The following is a 19,458-nucleotide window of genomic DNA, read 5'->3' as shown; positions in this document are numbered from 1 at the left end:
CAACGTACATATTATTTTCATTACACGACTAAAGTAAAAAATACTCTACCGAAAAAACGTATCGCCATAAATCGTTCGTAAAAAAATAGAGTAAACAAAAACATACCACTACTAACGGTACAAAACGGTTGTTTACCAAAAATCTGGTAGAACCAGGAAAAACGTCATAAATCGATAATCGATACTCTCGACTCTCGTACTCGAACTCAAAATGAGCCGCGTCAATTACCCACATACAATTAATTAGAAACCGTCCAACGGGCAAATCGCGTAATCAATCCTAATTATTTAGGCTTATTCACGCGTACAACGAATGATGATGATAAAAAACAATTCGAAATCGAATATACGACTAGTAATAAATACATATAGGCTAATCTAATCTATAAACCCTCCATTAAAATTATTACTGATGAAATATCCAAATCTTACCTAGCATGATGATCGAACCTAACGTTAACGAAAGAACTCAATTCGGACGCCGGACGAAACAAAGGAAATGGTGAAAAATCATATATAGGCACGCTCATTTTTTCTCAACGTACAAGGTGTATCGATCGAAGAACAACTCACTATTACACTTCACCAGTTTGTTGTAGAGTTGTATTAACAATAATAATAATACGATTCGACGAAGAAACGCACATCGTCATCGTTGATAGTCACATTTCTCGAACACATTGTTGCAGTTGCAAAACCATACCATCGTCGTCGACGAATCGAACTTGAAACCGAACAATACTCGATCGAAGAAATCTGTCATTTTTCACGAATACACCAAGTAATATTTAAGGTAAATACACGACGTTTAACGAGTAATAAAACACTCTGTACGAAGTACAATAATTTGATTCGCGAACTGAACCGAATTAAAACTCCAAAAAAACTAATGTCAACTTCGTCGTCTTCGTCGTGATCCGATCAAGCAACTACTACGAAGACGTACTGACCTTCGAATTCTTCTACTCGACAGAACAGAACCGAACACCACACACTAAAAACAACCACTAATACACACGAACACAGCAACCATTATGCTTTGTGAATTGTGACTGCTTGAACTGAACTGAAATGTGTATTACGAACCGTACTACGAATCGTTCGTTTTCGGTTTTGTTTTCGACAGCAGAACTATAGAGCAGTTGTGTACTTCTTTTTTCTTCTTCTTCTTCGTCTTAAAAACATGTATCACGAACGTAGACGTATGAAATATGTAGATTGTGTACTAAAATATACCAAGTATGTACGTAGAAGAATTTCACACACACACACATTCACATCAAACACGAGGTACACAAAACGAACCGAACCGAACGAAACTCTTTCCTCGAATCTCGTTACTCGATAACACACTAATCCGAGACCGAATTAATCACGATCGTTTTAAATAAATGAATATACGGACAAATAAAGGTGATACTAATTACAACGAGATTACGAGCACGTTGCGCTTGAACCCAGCCATTTTCTTCTCATCACACATCATCATAGTTTTTCACACACAACACAACAAAGATATTCTCTTTAATAACAACAACATCATATTTGAAGTAAAAAAAACAACAACAACAACAACGTAACTCTTAACCAATAATAATACCGTACAACGAACGGCGGATATAAACGATACACCGTGCAAACGACCGTCTCAACACTAACATACTGATTACTGAAGAACGACGACTCACGTACGTACGGTACACCGAAAGGCACCACTACAAACGTAAACGACACACGCATCGACGCGCACACGCATAATGTTACACATTTCCATCTTCCCCCCCTCACGGCTCGTCTCATACCACATGCTCGGCTCGGCTTGGCTCGGCTCGTCGTAACCGTCGTACTCGTCGGTCGTCGCTGTCGCTGTCGCCGCTGCTACAACGACGGCTGCATTCGCGACGTTGCAGCGTACGGACGCTAGCTAGCAGCTAGCGCGGACGGTATTATTCCTTCCTTTTCCCTTCCGGCCCGCGGAACATGATAATGTTGTAGCCGTTGCCGCGCCGCTCCTCTCGCCTCTCTTTGACCGCTCGGCGCTCGCCGGCATAATTTCGTTCGTTTGTCGTTTCCTATATATTCCTACACTTATCGCCGCCGCGCCGCATCGTTGCAATTATATTTTTTTTTCGCGAATACGTAAGTAATAATGCGCCCATTTTCCGGCTTTAGCTCGAGGCTCGACTCGATCAATTTTTATTACACCGATTTATTTTACGGCGTTAATAACCCAAGTATAATTATAGGATGATTATCAGGATTACGAAATGAAATCATTTAGTACGTGAATCGATTAGTAAGATTGTCACAATAAAATTGTCATGGTCGTTAGTAAAAATACACTTAAAAATGCCTGTACACTGTACAGGTAGGGACATTGTTGTTGAATAGTGATGCCATTAGCCATTGCCATTGCCATTCGAAGATCGATGACACATGAGTTGGGCTGGGTGTTGGTTTATTAATAGGCCTAGTACATATGTTTTGCCATCGCCATTGCCTAACCTAATCAAGTTCACATTCTATGTATGTATATGTTAGCCTATTCAAGTATGTACTACCTATCATGAGTAATTATGTGTATAGCGCACTATTTGTGTAATGTGTAATTATCAGGTCGACGTTTGTTTAATGTTATAAAAAATTTTCAGAGTAAACAATACAACAATTACCAATACTAAAACACAAAAATGCGTTCGTCTTCACGATAGGTACAATTGATTGTACATGTGTGTGTGTGTGTGTGTGTGTGTGTGTGTGTGAGAGAATTGTATTACTTCTGCTTTATCACAAGTACAATATTACACATGGGTGCAAGTGTCTGATGTCAGGCTGTCAGCACAACAAAATATGACTTGTAAACTATATTTTAAAATTAGAAATATCATTATTCTTCTATTCTGTTGTCTGTATTACTCATCGTTCTGTTCATTTGATCTTTGCCAAATTCTAAAATTGATGGATAAAAGTTGACAAGTGCTTTTGGTCATGGTTTTTTTTTCATCAATCGAGTTGAATTTCATCAAATCATTTATTCACTTTCCCACAGAACAAAAGCTTACCAGGAAGGGGAAGGACGTTTGATACAGTGTTGACTGTTGACGAGGGGGGGAGGGAAGATGAAAGCAACGTTGCCGCATTTAGAATCCATCCGGCTAATTTAAGCATATAGGGAAAATCACCCTAAATGTGTCATTCCGCAGGTAATGGGCCCATTTAGTCGATATTGAGTTACGCGTGGGTGGGTGGGGGGGGGGGTTGAAGTAGACCTCCAGAGAAATCATATGAACTGGATAGAAGCCCAAAAAGTGCAAAAAAAAAACTCCAAAAAATCCATAATTAAAAATTTGAAAAGCTCGACTTTTGAGAAAATCGACTTCAAAGTTTTTTTTTCTGAAAAAAGCTGAAATTTTGTGTAATCCCAAAACCTTTATACCTAAAATTGAAGATTATTGTTTCTGATGTCAAATATTATTACCCACCTGCAATAGTGATTTTATTTTACTCAATCTTTTCATGTTTATGAACATTGTAAGTTTAAGTCTGAAAAACAATGATTTAATGAATTAAAATTTTGCATAAAAATTCATTACTCTGTTCAAAAGCAGAAAAAAATGATTAAATTACATTTTCTGTCAAAATTTAACTTGTAAAAATAAAAATCGTGAAGAAAATTTTTTCAAAAATTTCTTCCAGAGGCGCGATTTGAACCCATACCTCCCGTTCAGTAAACCATTACTAATGCCACATGGCCACCATTGTGTTTTTGAGTGGTATACATGTTGCCAGTTGCCACTGGCAACTAGGTGCAGTATAATTTGGAAGGTATTTTTTTGGATGCGGATTTACCGCGAAAAAACAAAATTGACCAAATGGACCCTTCTTAGAAAAACATTAGTTCCGTTTTTCTCCACTTGGGGCGCACCTGCGGCCTTGATACTTCAACACGAGATAGTCGGATATGTTCTACATAGAAATCCATCAGAACCTTGATTATCGATTCTCTTGAATTTTTCACTAAAAACATGATTATCTCGATAAAATAGAACAAAAGGGCCCATTACCTACGGAATGACACATATATTTGTCCTTGACCTCAGTCAAGCTCCATCGCAACGTAGGATTTTCCTTATCAAGTTTTCAAAAAAAAAAGAAATTTTTGAAAGTTTATGACATAATTTTAGCAACTTCGTTGATTTTTTTCTCAAAATTCTAAGAAGCCCAGTACCCAGAAGTTGAAAATTGCAGGCATTTTTTTACAAGCCGAAAAATCTCAAATTTTAAAAAAATTAAAAATTCTAATAATTTACTCAAAACGTCTCAATTCTTGTATTCTTCAAAGTTGACCCTCCCCCCCTCCCCCCTCTGCTTATTTCACATGTCTCAAGAGCGCATTATTTTTACACTTTTTCAATTTATCAAAAAACAATATTTGTTGACAAAAATTAGAACTTTTTTATTTTTTTGCTTTTTTGACTAAGTAAGAGACTTCACAACAATTTCGGACATGATAAAAAAATTTATGCTATCAAAAAAATGAAGATTTTTGGAAATCTTAAAAAATCTGAACTTTTATGCTTCTTTGACCAAGTGCAAAACTTTAAGACTATTTTGAAAAAAAATCAGAACTCATTTTAACTTCTTTTTTTTTGGAAAATTTATCAAAACTTTTTAAAGCACTTTTGAATGTCGTTTTGGAAGAAGAAGAAGAAGGTGTCCAAGTAAGTACTTCATCGAATTAGAGACTGATGATGGCTCAGTAGTGCCATGTATGCCAGATGAACTGTAAAAGGATACCATAATGTACCTACATACATGAGGAATACGGACATGTAGGAGCTGCCAAAATCAACTCGATATTTTCACACATGTATTATTCGCCCAATGTGCCAAAATCAGCCAAATTGGCTACAAGTGAATGCCTCGATTGTCGCCATAATAAGAACTTTGGGCAGAAATAGAAGTTAGAATATGCTCAAATTGAAGCTGATGGAATAGCAGATGTATTATCAGCTGATTTAATCGGCCAAATTGCGAACAAGTCCAATATGACCCCAAATACATGTTGGTGGTCAAATGTGTGTTTACTGCCAAAGTTTGGCTAAAAACCCTGATCATGGCAACAAAAGAAGAGGTCTCAAAAGTGATGAAAGAGATTCTTGAAGAAATAATTCATGTGATTGAAAATATTTGTACTTTTTCACAGCGTTCTCAGCATCTACATTTCAAATTTCAGCATCCTAAGCCTATTTGGAGTTCTTTCAAGGTCAAAAAAATACCGAATAAAATAAGTTTAATTTTACTAAATTGCTCAGTCGATTAATTTATATTTAGACTTTTTTGACCCCCCCCCCCCCCAAAGCTAAAATTCTGGACACCGATGAATTCTGAGTCAAGATCATGAATTCATTCAACGTCTCAAACCTCGTCAATCCAGCTCCAAACCAAGACCGAATACAAAATTTGAGTCAATTTAGTTGAAATGCTAGGGCTGAGATCACCTCAAAGTTGACATCGATGGCAATAGAAGGCTTGAATGAACTCCTAATAACTTATTTCAAATGATGCCTTACGTTATAAGAACTGGGTACCTACATTTTAAAAAAATTCAAATACATTGTATCGACTTTCCCATCGATGATCGTGCATTTAATTTCATTTAATATTATCCTATTTACTCACTCAGCTCTCCCATTTGACTTAGGAATACATAAAAAAAGAAAAATATGTTCCGTCAACCCCTACAAAAAAAATTTACATAACGCCCAAACTACCCCTCAACTCTCCGCCATCATTCCACCAATTTACAAGGTACAAACGATCAAACAATCCAACTAATGAAGGTAAGTCCAAGTCTCTGAGCATATTTTATTTGTAATACTGCGCTGTGCTATTATAAATACCTACTCGATGAACAATCAACACTAAGTACACAGCACATAACTCGATAAAAATATGTATCAGATGACTTTAAATACCACCAACCGAGAATCAGCCCCCCCTTAGTGGTAGCAAATCGACCAATATACCCACCCTTCAGATATTTCGGAACCCATATTTGTTTTCATTATTCATTTTTTTTAGCATCGAGTCGATGAAACTGAAAACCTAGAAGGACAGAAAATACGAACTTAGCAACACACTCGTTTCATCTACCCTTATCCATTGATTGATTTTGAAACATGATAAGATCCAAATACCTAAATAGACCAGAAAAAAAGATTATGCATTATCAAAAAGGCTGGTTTTTCATTATCCTTATCACAACGACCAGTTATCTTCATTCTTCTGCAATAATTGAAATCGATTCCGAATAAAATATTTTCTAATCCAAATTCCAAAAATACGTACAACTACCTCGTCCTTATAATTCATCGAGTTCAAAAGTTATTCGACTCTTTAAAACCAATAATTCGTACCTCTCTATTATGTGACAAAAATACATCCATTATAAATCCATTAATAAACCCCAGACACTCGGTTGACACGCTACATGAACCTGCTTACTGCAGGTATTCCAAGAACTCGGTAATTTCTCCATCTCCATTCAAAATAGAGAAGAAAAAAAAACAAAACAAAAGCGATCGTCTACAGCAGTAAGCTTACCAATAATAACAACGGTAAAAAAAAAGAAGAAAAAAAGGTAAACCAGGTAACTAACTCCTTGCTGGGGTATTTATCCAATAAACCCATACCTGTGGCCAAATCTACGCGAGCAACGACCTTGGAATTCGACCACTATATACCAAAATACTCAGAAACCCCATCCCTACATCGTCTGTCTCCGCGTAACTAACAACAATGCATAATTTATTTTACACGACAGAGTCGACAGGCCAAATAATACACGAATGAAAAAATTACGCTCGTTTTGTGAGCTGTGCTCTTCGCTCTCCCTCTCTCTGCAAACCACGTCAAGGCGCACAAAGAAAAAACCCACATTAGTTCTCCGTCTCTACAATATAGGTATATAAGATAGTATATCCTCAATCCTCCTCATTCATTGTATTCTCGTCAGCATTGAAAATTTAATAGTATACAAAGAAACGACGACGTCGTCGTCATCGTCATCAGCATCGTCGTCATCATCAATCCAAAGGGCAGGGGGGGGGGTGGCACTGCCAGCGAAGAGGGAAAAAGAGTCGACTATTGTTGACACGTCCCGTTCGAAAACGTTCCCATTTTCAACTCCCTTTTTCTTTCTACGTATCTATACGTGTTTAGGGGGCTATTGATGGAATATTCGACTAAAGATTATCGTATTCTAATTTATCACTTTTGCACTCCTCCTATACAGACTTGATACGAGAACTACGAACTCCGCAGAAAAATCTCTTTTTTTGGGCTTCTCCTTATCACTTTTTATCTAGTCCCATTTCTTAAGCTGCTGTCAAGATCGGAATTGGAAACAAAATGATCTCTTTGCTTAAAACAAATCGCAATTTGTGGAAAACAATATTCCAGGAATGTTCTTTCATGAATAATAAAATAACTTACTCATTCTTCTACGAAAAGGCACATTTTATGGTAGTTTACACCGAAAATTTCAACTCACCTGTAACAAAAAAAAAAAAAATACAACGTTGATTAGTAAATTATATTCAATCTAAGCGAGCATGTGTACTTATAATAATTAATAAATTATGATCTAAAAACTTCAAGTTGGGTTAATTCGACCAATTAGAGTTGAAAATGGTCAAAAATTGATGATGATTCGTTCGCGAACGATTCGATCAGAAACGAAAAAAATTCGTTCACGAATGAATAAAATACTACTAAATCACACCAGCTAAAATATTGATTCTATAAAAATTGATATTGAAAATCTGTCAACAAAAATAAAGTTGATTCGTTCGCGAATGATTCACTCAGAAACAATGAATCATTCGAGAACGACTGAATCACTTGGAAATCAAATCGTATAATACACAACTCGCAGTCACAAGACAACGCAAAACATTACCAAATCTGTCAATAGAAATTGTGAACGATTCGTTCGCGAACGACTTATTCACAAAGGGAGAAAATTGTTCGCGAACGAATGAATCGCCGAAAAATTGAATTCGGCGAACACAACACGACTAAACTTGACAGTTTTAATTCCATCATTGGAAAATGGGCTCGATTCGTTCGCGAACGATTTGCTCATAATTAACAAATCACTCGAGAACGACCGAATCTCCCCTACATCAAATTCCAGGGTGAGAGGACGTGGCAAAATGTGGCTATAAATATAGTTGAATACACCAATGGTAGAAAATTGCGTTGATTCGTTCGCGAACGATTCGCTCAGAAACAATGAATCATTCGAGAACGACTGAATCACTTGGGAATAAACTCGGAAAATACACGACAAGATGAAACGAAACATCATTCAATCTGTCAGCAGGAATTCTGAGTGATTCGTTCGCGAACGACTTGTTCATAAAGGAGGGAAATCGTTCGCGAACAAATGAATCACTGAAAAATCAAATTCGTTGAAAACAATTAGATGTCCATCTCATCAGCAGACAATTGGTCTCGATTCGTTCGAGCACGATTTGCTCGGAATTGATAGATCAATCGAGAACGACTGAATCTTTCAATCGAATCTAGTGAAAGAGAATATGAAAATAAGATCCAAAATTTGACTATTACTTACAAATCCGTTAATTAAGAGTTGAAGATGATTCGTTCGTGAATGATTCACTCAGAAATAGAAAACCGTTCACGAACGAATGAATCACCAAAAAATGAGACCAGATAAAAGGTAACTCCTTGAAATTTAAAATGACAAATGAATCGATAAAAATGAAGAATTGATTCGTTCGCGAACGATTCGTTCAGAAATGATGAATCACTCAAAAAATACTGAATCATTTGAAAATCATGAGTATCATGACAGTTTTTATTCTGTGAACACAAAAAACCGGACTCAATTCGTTCGCGAACGATTTGCTCAAAATTGATAAATCAGTCGAGAATGACTGAATCACTGCAAAATCAAATCCACTTCAAAGTAACCTGTCGTTCTCGAATGATTCATCATTTTTGAGCGAATCGTTCGCGAACGAATCAACTCCAATTGTTGTCGATTGATTTGTAATGCCACGTTTCAAAGTGTAGTCATTTTTATGATCTCATTTTACTGGTGATTCATTCGTTCGCGAACGATTTTCTCACATTTAAATAATTTTTTCAAGTTCATTCATAAGAATTCAAGCAGATTTGTTCAGAATGAGCAACTCAAAGGTGAAAATCGATGTATTAATCTGTAACTCATGGGTTCCTAATAAGATAAAATAATTGTAAAATTCATTTTAAATGCCCCAAAAGTTGCATTGAAACAATCAACTCGTCGAGTACATCTACAGGTCAACCAGAGTGGTCAACGACACCAAACCGTAAAGAATCCAGACAGTCTGGTATTTTTTGGCTGCTTCATTCCACACCCCCTCGCCGAGACGTCACCCTCGCCCCATTATTTTGGCAAAACATCGACCTAATGAAGTACACCATACTGACTTAGCACCCTTCAAATATGCATAAGCTGCGATCAACCCTTCAGTTCAGTGTTTTAGAAAAACGACACAGACACACACACACACACACACACACATACACACACACGCGAAAAAAAAAGAGAAAGAAAGAAAGGCAGCGTTATCCTTTCTCAGGTCGTCGTAGAAAGAAATAATTATAATAGTTGTCGGCGAGCGACGGTGGCGTCAACAAACCCCCTTTTTATTCATTTAAAAGTACAAAGGTAGAGTACAGGGCCAGGGCGGCTGTATAGCAAAATTATAAAGGGAATGCGGTCGTACGAATGAGTAACGACCTATGACGACGACGAGGAAAAGGAAATTTATCGAAAGTGGTGTGCGTGCGGCTGCTTATAAAACTATGCAAAGAGAGAAAAGGGACCAACGGGCGAAAATAATAATAGCATCGTATCTCCTTCACTATTCCATAGTACACACGTACCTAAAAGTATCTACCTCTAACCCTCTCACTGTCTCTGTCTCTGTCTCTATCTAGCCATGCATAATGTAAAAGACTACGACGACGACGACGATACGATTACAACAAACCTGGAATAACAACGAGTTAAACAGGGAGTACCCAGTGTACCGGCTAAATAACCGGAGAGAGTAATTGGTTCGTTGTGCCGCATAATTCCAGCAGTTGGCTGACGATCAGCTGTTGTTGGGTTGGTCTTGGTGCGGTTGTGCGCATATACCTTGAACGATATCGATAAACAGAGCTACACGTAAAAGGAAGGAGAACATACAGAATACCACATACCTCGTACGTGCGTCCATCTCACTCTATCTCTCTCTCTCACTCTACAGTCTATACATTACAGTACATAAATTCCATAATAATACAAAGACCGGTATACTCCGTACTCGTGTATTATTTTATAGCTCCAGGTGCTGCTGGTTTTTTTTATTTCTCCAGCTCTTCTCTTCGGCGTTTGATTCTTACGACCTGAGCAGGAATAGTACACAATCGACGTACAAGCTGAATCATTCGATAGTGATTTTAAACCATACGAAGGGAGAAGTCTTCAATAAACGTAGGCAAATCAAAGGAGTATCGAACAAAAGCAAACCAAGGTCAGATTTGAAATCATTTGAGCATTCAGAAGTGTTCGAAACAAAAGCGAAGTCAAGACACAGATCGCGAATGAGCCACAACTCGATTTTCAGCTACCCAAATTAATTTTCAAGCTTTCTGGAGAAATTTTAAAATACTGGAGAAATCGAAAGTCGTGCTGGAGACTCCAGAATGACCCCTAATGTGAACAAAATCGCTAAACAAGACGAAGAAAATAAGCCGCAACTTTATTTTCAGCCACCCAAAGTGATTTGAACGCAATCTGGAGAAATTAGAAAATTCTGGAAAAATTGAAAATCGTACTGGAGGTTCCAGAATGACCTCGAATGTAAACAGACTCATATTAAACAAGTCAAAAATGAGCCACAACTAGATTTTCATCCAACTTAATAAATTTCCACACTTTCTGGAGAAATTTAAAAATTCTGGAGAAATCGAAAGTCGTGCTGGAGACTCCAGAGTAACCCTAAATGCAAACAAACTCGCTACTCAGGCGAAGAGAATAAGCCACAACTATATTATCAGCCACTCAAAATAATTTTCCAGCATTTTGGAGAAATTTGAAGATTCTGGAAAAATTGAAAATCGTACTGGAGGCTCCAGAATAATTCCAAAAGTAAACAGACTCATCAAACCGGTCAAGATCAGACCACAACTCGGTTTTTCGTTGCAAAAAATCCATTTCTACTTCTTTTGGAGAAATTCGAAAACTCTGGAAAAACCTATCATCACGCTGGAGACTCCAGAATCGTTTTAAATGTACTCAAACTTGTTTAAAAAGGTCAAGAATAAGCCACAACTCTATTTACAGCCACCCAAGTGAATTTTCACACCTTCTGGAGAAATAGAAAGATACTGGAGAAATCGAAAGACGTGCTGGAGACTCCAGAATGACCCCAAATATAGTCAAACTCGCTCAACAGATGAAGAGAACAAGCCACAACTCTATTTACAGCCATCCAAGTAAACTTACACGCCTTCTGGAGAAATACAAAAATCCTGGAGAAATCGAAAGTCGTACTGGAGACTCCAGAACGACCCCAAATAAAAGTAAACTCGTTCAACAGATGAAGAGAATAAGCCATAACTCTAAATTTCAGCCACTAAAAGTGATTTCCACACATTCTGGAGAAATTTAAAAATTCTGGAGAAATTAAAAATCGTACTGGAGGCTCCAGAATAATCCCAAATGTAAATAGACTCATTAAACAGATCAAGGTTAAGCCGCAACTCGGTTTTTTGCCACTCACAATTAATTTCTACATCTTCTGGAGAAATTTGAAAACACTGGAAAAATCTAAAATCATGCTGGAGACTCCAGAATTGCCCCAAATGTAAACAAAATAGCTAAACCAGTCGAAAAAATAAGCCACAACTTCATTTTCAGACACTAAAATTGATTTCCATGCATTCTGGAAAAATTCAAATATTCTGGAGAAATTAAAAATCACGCTGGAGGCTCCAGATTGTCCCCAGATAGGGATAAACTTGTTACACATGTCGAGAATAAATCACAACTCGATATTTAGCTACCTAGATTGATTTCCACGCCTTCTAGAAGGATCGAAAAATTCTGGAGAAATCAAAAATCACACTGGAGGCTCCAAAATGGCTCAAAATGGTGAAATCCAAATTTGAAGTATTAATTTTAGACAAGATGAAACCATTCGAGTAGAGTTATAGGAGTTGGAGTTGATTTTTCACTCCTCCAGAGTGATTTAAAACCTCGCTGGAGGCTCCAGAATAGCCCAAATATCAGTAGTTGTTGATGTGTAGGAGTTGAATTGAAGGAATTATTCACATGGGTACACTCTGCCCAAAAAATTCACACCTTTCAGTAAACCTTCAAATGTTGCCCCTGCAAGAGTTTTGGCAATTTTTTTAAAATTTTTAAAAATTTGCCAAAATTCCAAAAGTGAACTAAAAGAACCTAAAATTTTGGTTTCTTGGGTTTTAATACTCCCAATTTGACAATCGAAATTCGAACTACCAAATTGATCACTCTATGGTATCGAGGCAACGCAATTTTCCTTCTAAAACATCTGAATAAGCCACCTTGGCACTCGATAGCGTAACACGAAGGAAGGGTTCCACGCTTTGGTTGGCAAACTCTGCCGAATAATTTGTTTTATTGCCAATGTTATTTAACGGTTTTTTCCTAAAGTAGCTGTATATATATAATATGTTTATGCGCCAGCGTGATTCATCATCTTAATCACAGAAAGATACGCCGCACCTCATCTCACTCTTTCTCTCACAGATGCAGCGAGCAGCAAGCAAGAACATTAACAACTCGCAGCAGCGCCAGCCACAGCCAAGCGTTGTTAAATGGAAATTAAAATTCATAACGTTTGACCCTCTTCTTACTCGGCGAATAATTTAACCGTCGTCGTCGACGATTAATACGTACAGTATAATAAATGTTATCTAATTATTATGTATCATTTGCAATCGGAAGCAGAAACAACAATGGCAGCTAATTGAGCATTCTGACTGTTCAGGATTTGCAGATTTTCTGCAGACGAAATTGAAAAAGGGGAAGAGGGGATTGATTTTCTCAAAATCGCAGAGATTATTTTTTATTGTTTCTATACTTACTTGGCTTGGGATTTAAAATCTATATCGTACTCTTCACTTCTCATCTCAAAATAACCAAAAGCTTCGAATTCTTTACCACCTCTTTCACTTTCCATCATTTCTTCTTCGAAATTGAAATCTTCCAGACCCCATACTTATCTTTGAACCTACCCAAATATGATGTTTCAAATATTATAGAGAGATTATTTTGTAAAGGACATTTTCATCATAATCATCAATATATTACAGGAAGTCTGGGCCAAAATACCTAAGAACCTAATCTACCTAAACTGCTACATACAGGGTCCGACATCTCCACATCGTTCAACTTAAAAAGACGCCGATATTCTCTCCCATACCCATCTGCGGACCACTCACTGTGGTTTGCTATGTATCGAGGAGTATCGACTCCTTATAGTAATACTCTCGTATAGCAACCTCACATTTACCTGAAACTATCCGTTTAAACATTTCTTATACATGTAGGATTGGCCGACTCCGTGAGACAGGCCACAAAACGAAACTGAGGGGAAAAGACGACCGGAAGATGTGATAAACAAGACGAAAGAGGGTTTAAAAATGGGGGAAAAATTTACCGAACAGGCCTTTGAAAACCTATACAGACTAAGCATCGACCACTAGTGCATAAGAAAAAACAACACAAGATCCAGAAAACGCCAAGGTTATCGTTCGTATATCGAGATATTACAATTGGAAAAGATAAACGAGCGATTCTCGAAAGGACGAAAAAACAGGTGCGTCGGTGACAGAAGGGCGGGTAGATTTAACATGGGATCTGTCGCAGGTATTAATAAAAGCTGGTATTAGTATACCTGATACTAGTAGAAGTACGATTACAACCTTTGACCCTTCTCACAATGTTGGAAGATCGATTCAACGATGCCTACTGAAAATCGATACAGCAAAGTCAGTATATTATCTCACTCGAGGGATTTGATTAATACGAGGAAGGGGGAGATATTCAAATTTTAAAAATTACATCGTGTAGTTGGAGGCTGTTTTTGTTCCTGATTTATGAGAAGGTGCTTTAGAGGGAGTCATTTCAGCCATTAAAAAAATCTCACTCATTTTTAAAGCTCCACATTCATCAATCGCTTTCCCACATATTATCTGCTCGATCGGGAATCTTCAATTGAATGCGATTAAATCGTTCTCGAACGGTTCACTTCATTGATTTTAACCTTGTAAACGACTCAAAAGATTAGGGAAGTTGGTCCAATCGTTTGCAACCGAAATTTTTCAAATGAAATGTAACCAATAAAAAACTGCTCGTTTTTTGTGACATCTTTCACTGGGATTCACTTTGATCAAATCGTTCACGAACGAAGCAGTTGAATCGTTCGCGATTCACTCCTCTCAGATTGAATGAAATTCGTCGTAAACTATTCATGTTTCATTAAATCGTTCATCAAGATTTCATCAAAACGAATCGTTCATGACCCAAGTGATCAAATCGTTCGCGAACGACTTCTCGAATACTGAGATCAATTTCTTTTCGAAAATTGTTTTTTTTTAAAGATTGTTTACCAAGAATCAAGATTCGATCTGATTGAATCGTTCACGATCGAAATGATCGAATCGTTCGCGAACGACTTCTCAAATGATAGAATCAATTTTCTTTTTGAACAACTAGTTTTTGATCAGAATATTTAGCAAGCACCAAGATTCGATCTGACTGAGTCATTCACGATTCAAATGATCAAATCGTTCGCGAACGACCTCTCAAATTCTGAGATCAATTTTTTATATTAAACAATTGTTTTGATCAGAATGTTTACCAAGAATCAAGATTCGATTTGATTAAATCGTTCACGATCGAAATGATCAAATCGTTCGCGAACGACTTCTCAAATGCTGAGATAAATGTTTCATTCTGAACAGTTGGTTTTTGATCAGATTGTTTACCAAGAATCAGGATTCGATCTGATTGAATCGTTCACGACCGAAATGATCAAATCGTTCGCGAACGACTTCTCGAATGCTGAAATGAATCATTCTTGAACAACTGTTTTTTATCAGATTGTTCATCAAGAATCAAAGCAAATCATTCGCGAACGACTTTTTAATCGTTCGCGAACGATTTCTTAATCACTAAAATGACCAATTATATATTTCTAAACAACTGAATTTGTGATCAAAATGGCTCATCATTACTCAAGATTCGATCTTATGGAATCGTTCACTCCAAGACCAAAATGATCAAATCGTTCGCGACCTACTACTCTGAAATTTCTTACAAACCACTGGGGTTTGACGATATCGTTCACTAAGATCCACTATTATCGAATCGTTCGCGAACGAAGTGATCAAATCGTTCGTGACCGACTTCCTAAAACAAAAATTGATCATCTTCAGACATCTGATCCTCGATCAGTCATTTACTTGAATTCAATCAATCGTTCGCGACCGACTTCTCGAAGCTGAAATGAATCATTATCGAACCAATGGTTTTTGATAGAATCGTTCAACAAAGATTCACTGTACGATCGAATCGTTCGCGACCTATCACTCTCAGCTGAAATGTAATCATTTGCAAATACCGAGTTTTGGATAAGATCGTTCCTCATGAATCGAGATTCAATTAGATTAAATTGTTCACGACCAAAATGAACGAATCATTCGCGACCGAATTTTTTCAGCTAAAATGATTCTTCGCCAACGAATAATTTTTGCCCAGAATATTCGTCGAAAATCAAGATTTTCTTTGATCAAATCGTTCACGACCGAAATAAACGAATCATTCGCGACCGAATTTTTCCAGCTCAAATTAATTTTTTTCGAACGAATAATTCTTGTTGAGAATATTCCTCAAGAATCAAGATTCGATTTAATCAATCGTTCACGAACGACTCGTCCTCAAATTTTAATCAAATCGTTCACGACCGAAATGAACGAATCATTCGCGACCGAATTTTTCCAGCTCAAATTAATTTTTTTCGAACGAATAATTCTTGTTGAGAATATTCCTCAAGAATCAAGATTCGATTTAATCAATCGTTCACGAACGACTCGTCCTCAAATTTTAATCAAATCGTTCACGACCGAAATGAACGAATCATTCGCGACCGAATTTTTCCAGCTCAAATTAATTTTTTTCGAACGAATAATTCTTGTTGAGAATATTCCTCAAGAATCAAGATTCGATTTAATCAATCGTTCACGAACGACTCGTCCTCAAATTTTAATCAAATCGTTCACGACCGAAATGAACGAATCATTCGCGACCGAATTTTTCCACCTAAAATTAATTCTTTTCGAACGAATAATTCTAGTTGAAAATATTCCTCGAGAATCAAGATTCGATTTAATTAAATCGTTCACGACCGAAATGAACGAATCATTCGCGACCGAATTTTTCCAGCTAAAATCAATTTTTTTCGAACGAATAATTTTTGTTAAGAATATTCCTCAAGAATCAAGATTCGATTTAATCAAATCGTTCACGAACGACTCATTCTCAAATTTTAATCAAATCGTTCACAAACGACTTACCCTCGATTGACTCTCCATCGCGAATGAATCATTCAAAAATGATCGAATTTTTCGCCATAGCTGTTTCATTTTTCATTCATATGTCATCATTAATCGTTCACGAACGAATCATACCCCATTGATTGGATTACGAATGACTCGTTATGAAAATCGTTCGCGAACGATTCGTCCGTGATGAGATCATTTTTTCATCGATATTCCTCATGCCCCTGATCGAAACGTTTGAGAACAAGTCAGCCATAAAAGATAACGTTCTCGAACGATTCATTCAATTAGAATCAGTTTGTTCATGAGTCATTTTCACAACAAATACAAGGAAAATAAATTTTAGAGAAAAAATCCAAAATCTCGAACTGAATCATGAACAGAATCTCATTTCAAGCGATTAAAGCAATGCAAAAAAATCGTTAATTCGACTCCTGCAAATTTCTCACTAAAGACCAACTCTTCTATCTTCTACCAATTCCACTACACTCTGAGGAACTAATACCTCCCTCCCTTCCTTCATTCCTTCCATTTATCACCATACCAAGCACACATGCATCTTCCTTCACCTTCTCCACCCCACCCTACACCTTTCCCTAGCCCATTTCCAGCTTTCTTTCCACATTTTTACGACTAGTTTAAATATTCTCTCGCATTCTATCTTCGTCCCTGCACTCCCTAGTACTCTGCAAAATGATAATTAATTACCGTCATTCATACCGATAACATAGGCAAGGCGAAGCAGAAAGCACGCTATGCAAGTTGGAAAAAAAAATTCCCACACTTTGCCTTCGACGACGAGTCGACGACAAACGAATTACGATGACTCATACGCTATAAACGTATCAACATCGTCAATTTATTCAACAACAACGACGAGTAGACTATAGTCGAGCTGCTCGCATATTTTTCCAAATAACTCCGTCGCTCTAATCAAATCCGCACATCTACATATTGACTCGATTCGATTCAAACTTGTATATGTACCTCGTCGTAAGCATATTTTCTCAACAATGAATCGTTTTTGGCAAACACAGCGAATACAGACGGAAATGACGACGCGACGATGATAATAATATTTCCATTTCGTTGCGAAATTTTTTTGCCTAACTACACCTGCTCGTGATATATTTTTCTCTCTGTCTCAACAGTCAACAGCAACAATTTACGATAACCAGTGACCCTATGTGTATGGCTGGGCCTACTTTTGATGACAAATACTAGACATAAGCTACCTACACGTTACAATGACCACAAATTACAACGTTGTTGTTGATGAGAAGCAAACATAAAAAGAAAGTCAACCGAACAAAAATATACATTAAATTACACCTTACAGTGTGTGCGAAAATGTCATCTTCGTTGTTGGCACAACATACGAGTAACAACCTATTAAAAAAATGCTCCCAAGCTCTCAAATGAATTCAATCTACAAACCCTGCAGCTCCAGAAGAGTCAACCTAGGAGTAGGACAAGGAAGAACGAAGACGTGTGCACTTCACTTCTAAAAAAAATGTGACAAAACGTGTTTCTCTTTTCACTATACGTGGGAAAATTAATTCACACCCGAACATTTGCATGCACCATGTCTACACTACCAGAAAATACACCAATGTAGGTAGATTTTACGTAGATCCACATCCACTCCTCGTACGAGTACCGAGTAGGTATATGTAACTCGTTCATCATGAAAAAATATATCATCGTGACGAGGATAATGACGACGATGATGATGCTGCTTTCATAATTCACGATGCAGTTATAAATGTATTATGCACATTAATATTATAGCACCTCTTGCCCCCTGCCCCCATCATCACCATCCGTCCTTCGCATTCATCGTTTATATACTTCATTTCAACATCACACACACAGCATTGTTATAATGTTACAATTTACGACGTATACCATACCTTTAACTACCTATGTTTATAATACGTACGTTCGTGTGTACTGTATGTACATCAATTTCGCGTTTAATTGCCACTAACCTGATTGGCTAATATAATGGAAACGTGATAAAACGAATACCTTTCCGGTAGTTGAAATGTGTACGGAATAAATGGCATACATTCTGCAAATTAATATCAAAACCAGTCTCGAGATGGCTGGCTGGTTGTGCATTCACCTTCGATTTCTCGTCGTCGGTAGTCGGTTTTTTTTTATCTTTTCTTTACCAACCTTTATTAGCAGATGTTTTAGCACATTGATTAAGTACATATATTGAGAAAGCGCCAACGAACCAGGGGAGTTATCTTATCGAGTCTGTTTTACTCTCCTCTCCCTCCTTTCAATGCAAAATTTATCGATAAAATTTATCAAAGTAGCTAAATGAAGCTGAAGCTATCGAAAATATAATTAGACCTAGTTAAAATCTGATCAAAGTTCAACTTCTCATCAGGAAACTTGAAACTTTTGAAAATGAACAGAACTCGAACCAAAGGAAACTTACGGATCAATGGGAAGAAATTTTCAAAATTTTACTCGTGGAATATTTACAAAAAAATTAGCCATAAATCTCCTTGAAAATACAAATGAAATGCTAAAAAATTAACTGCTTAATTCTGCAAAAAATGAACCATTTTACAAAAAAAAAAATCAAATAGCTAAAAAAAGTAAAAAAAAAACAGCTAAAACATCAAAAAATAACTTCTAATTATATAAAATGAGTGAAAAAACAAAAAAAATGATAAATATGACCAAATTTTTATATTAAAAACGATCAAAAAATTCAACAAAAAAAAATTTTTGGACTTGGTTTTTTCAATTTGAATTTTATAAATT

At 36.8% G+C, this 19,458-nt stretch overlaps 1 protein-coding gene across 10 annotated transcripts in view; it reads right to left on the bottom strand.

Annotated features, from left to right (window-relative positions):
- Positions 1–19,458, bottom strand: part of LOC135846728 (lysine-specific demethylase 3B-like) — a 327,018-nt gene that overhangs the window by 45,025 nt on the left and 262,535 nt on the right. Inside the window, exon 1 of one of the 10 annotated variants that reach the window (XM_065366053.1) lies at positions 433–1,669. The exons of the other annotated variants lie outside the window; for them this stretch is intronic. Coding sequence (XP_065222125.1) covers positions 433–530 — 98 coding nt within the window. The 5' untranslated portion in view covers positions 531–1,669. Of the gene's footprint in view, positions 1–432; positions 1,670–19,458 lie in introns of those variants that run through there. 10 annotated transcript variants of the gene reach the window in all.

The sequence above is a fragment of the Planococcus citri genome, chromosome 1 (genome assembly GCF_950023065.1).
Source record: "Planococcus citri chromosome 1, ihPlaCitr1.1, whole genome shotgun sequence".
In the NCBI taxonomy this organism is placed as follows: domain Eukaryota; kingdom Metazoa; phylum Arthropoda; class Insecta; order Hemiptera; family Pseudococcidae; genus Planococcus; species Planococcus citri.
Note: the sequence above shows the minus strand (reverse complement) of the source record. Positions and strands in the feature narration are given on the sequence as shown.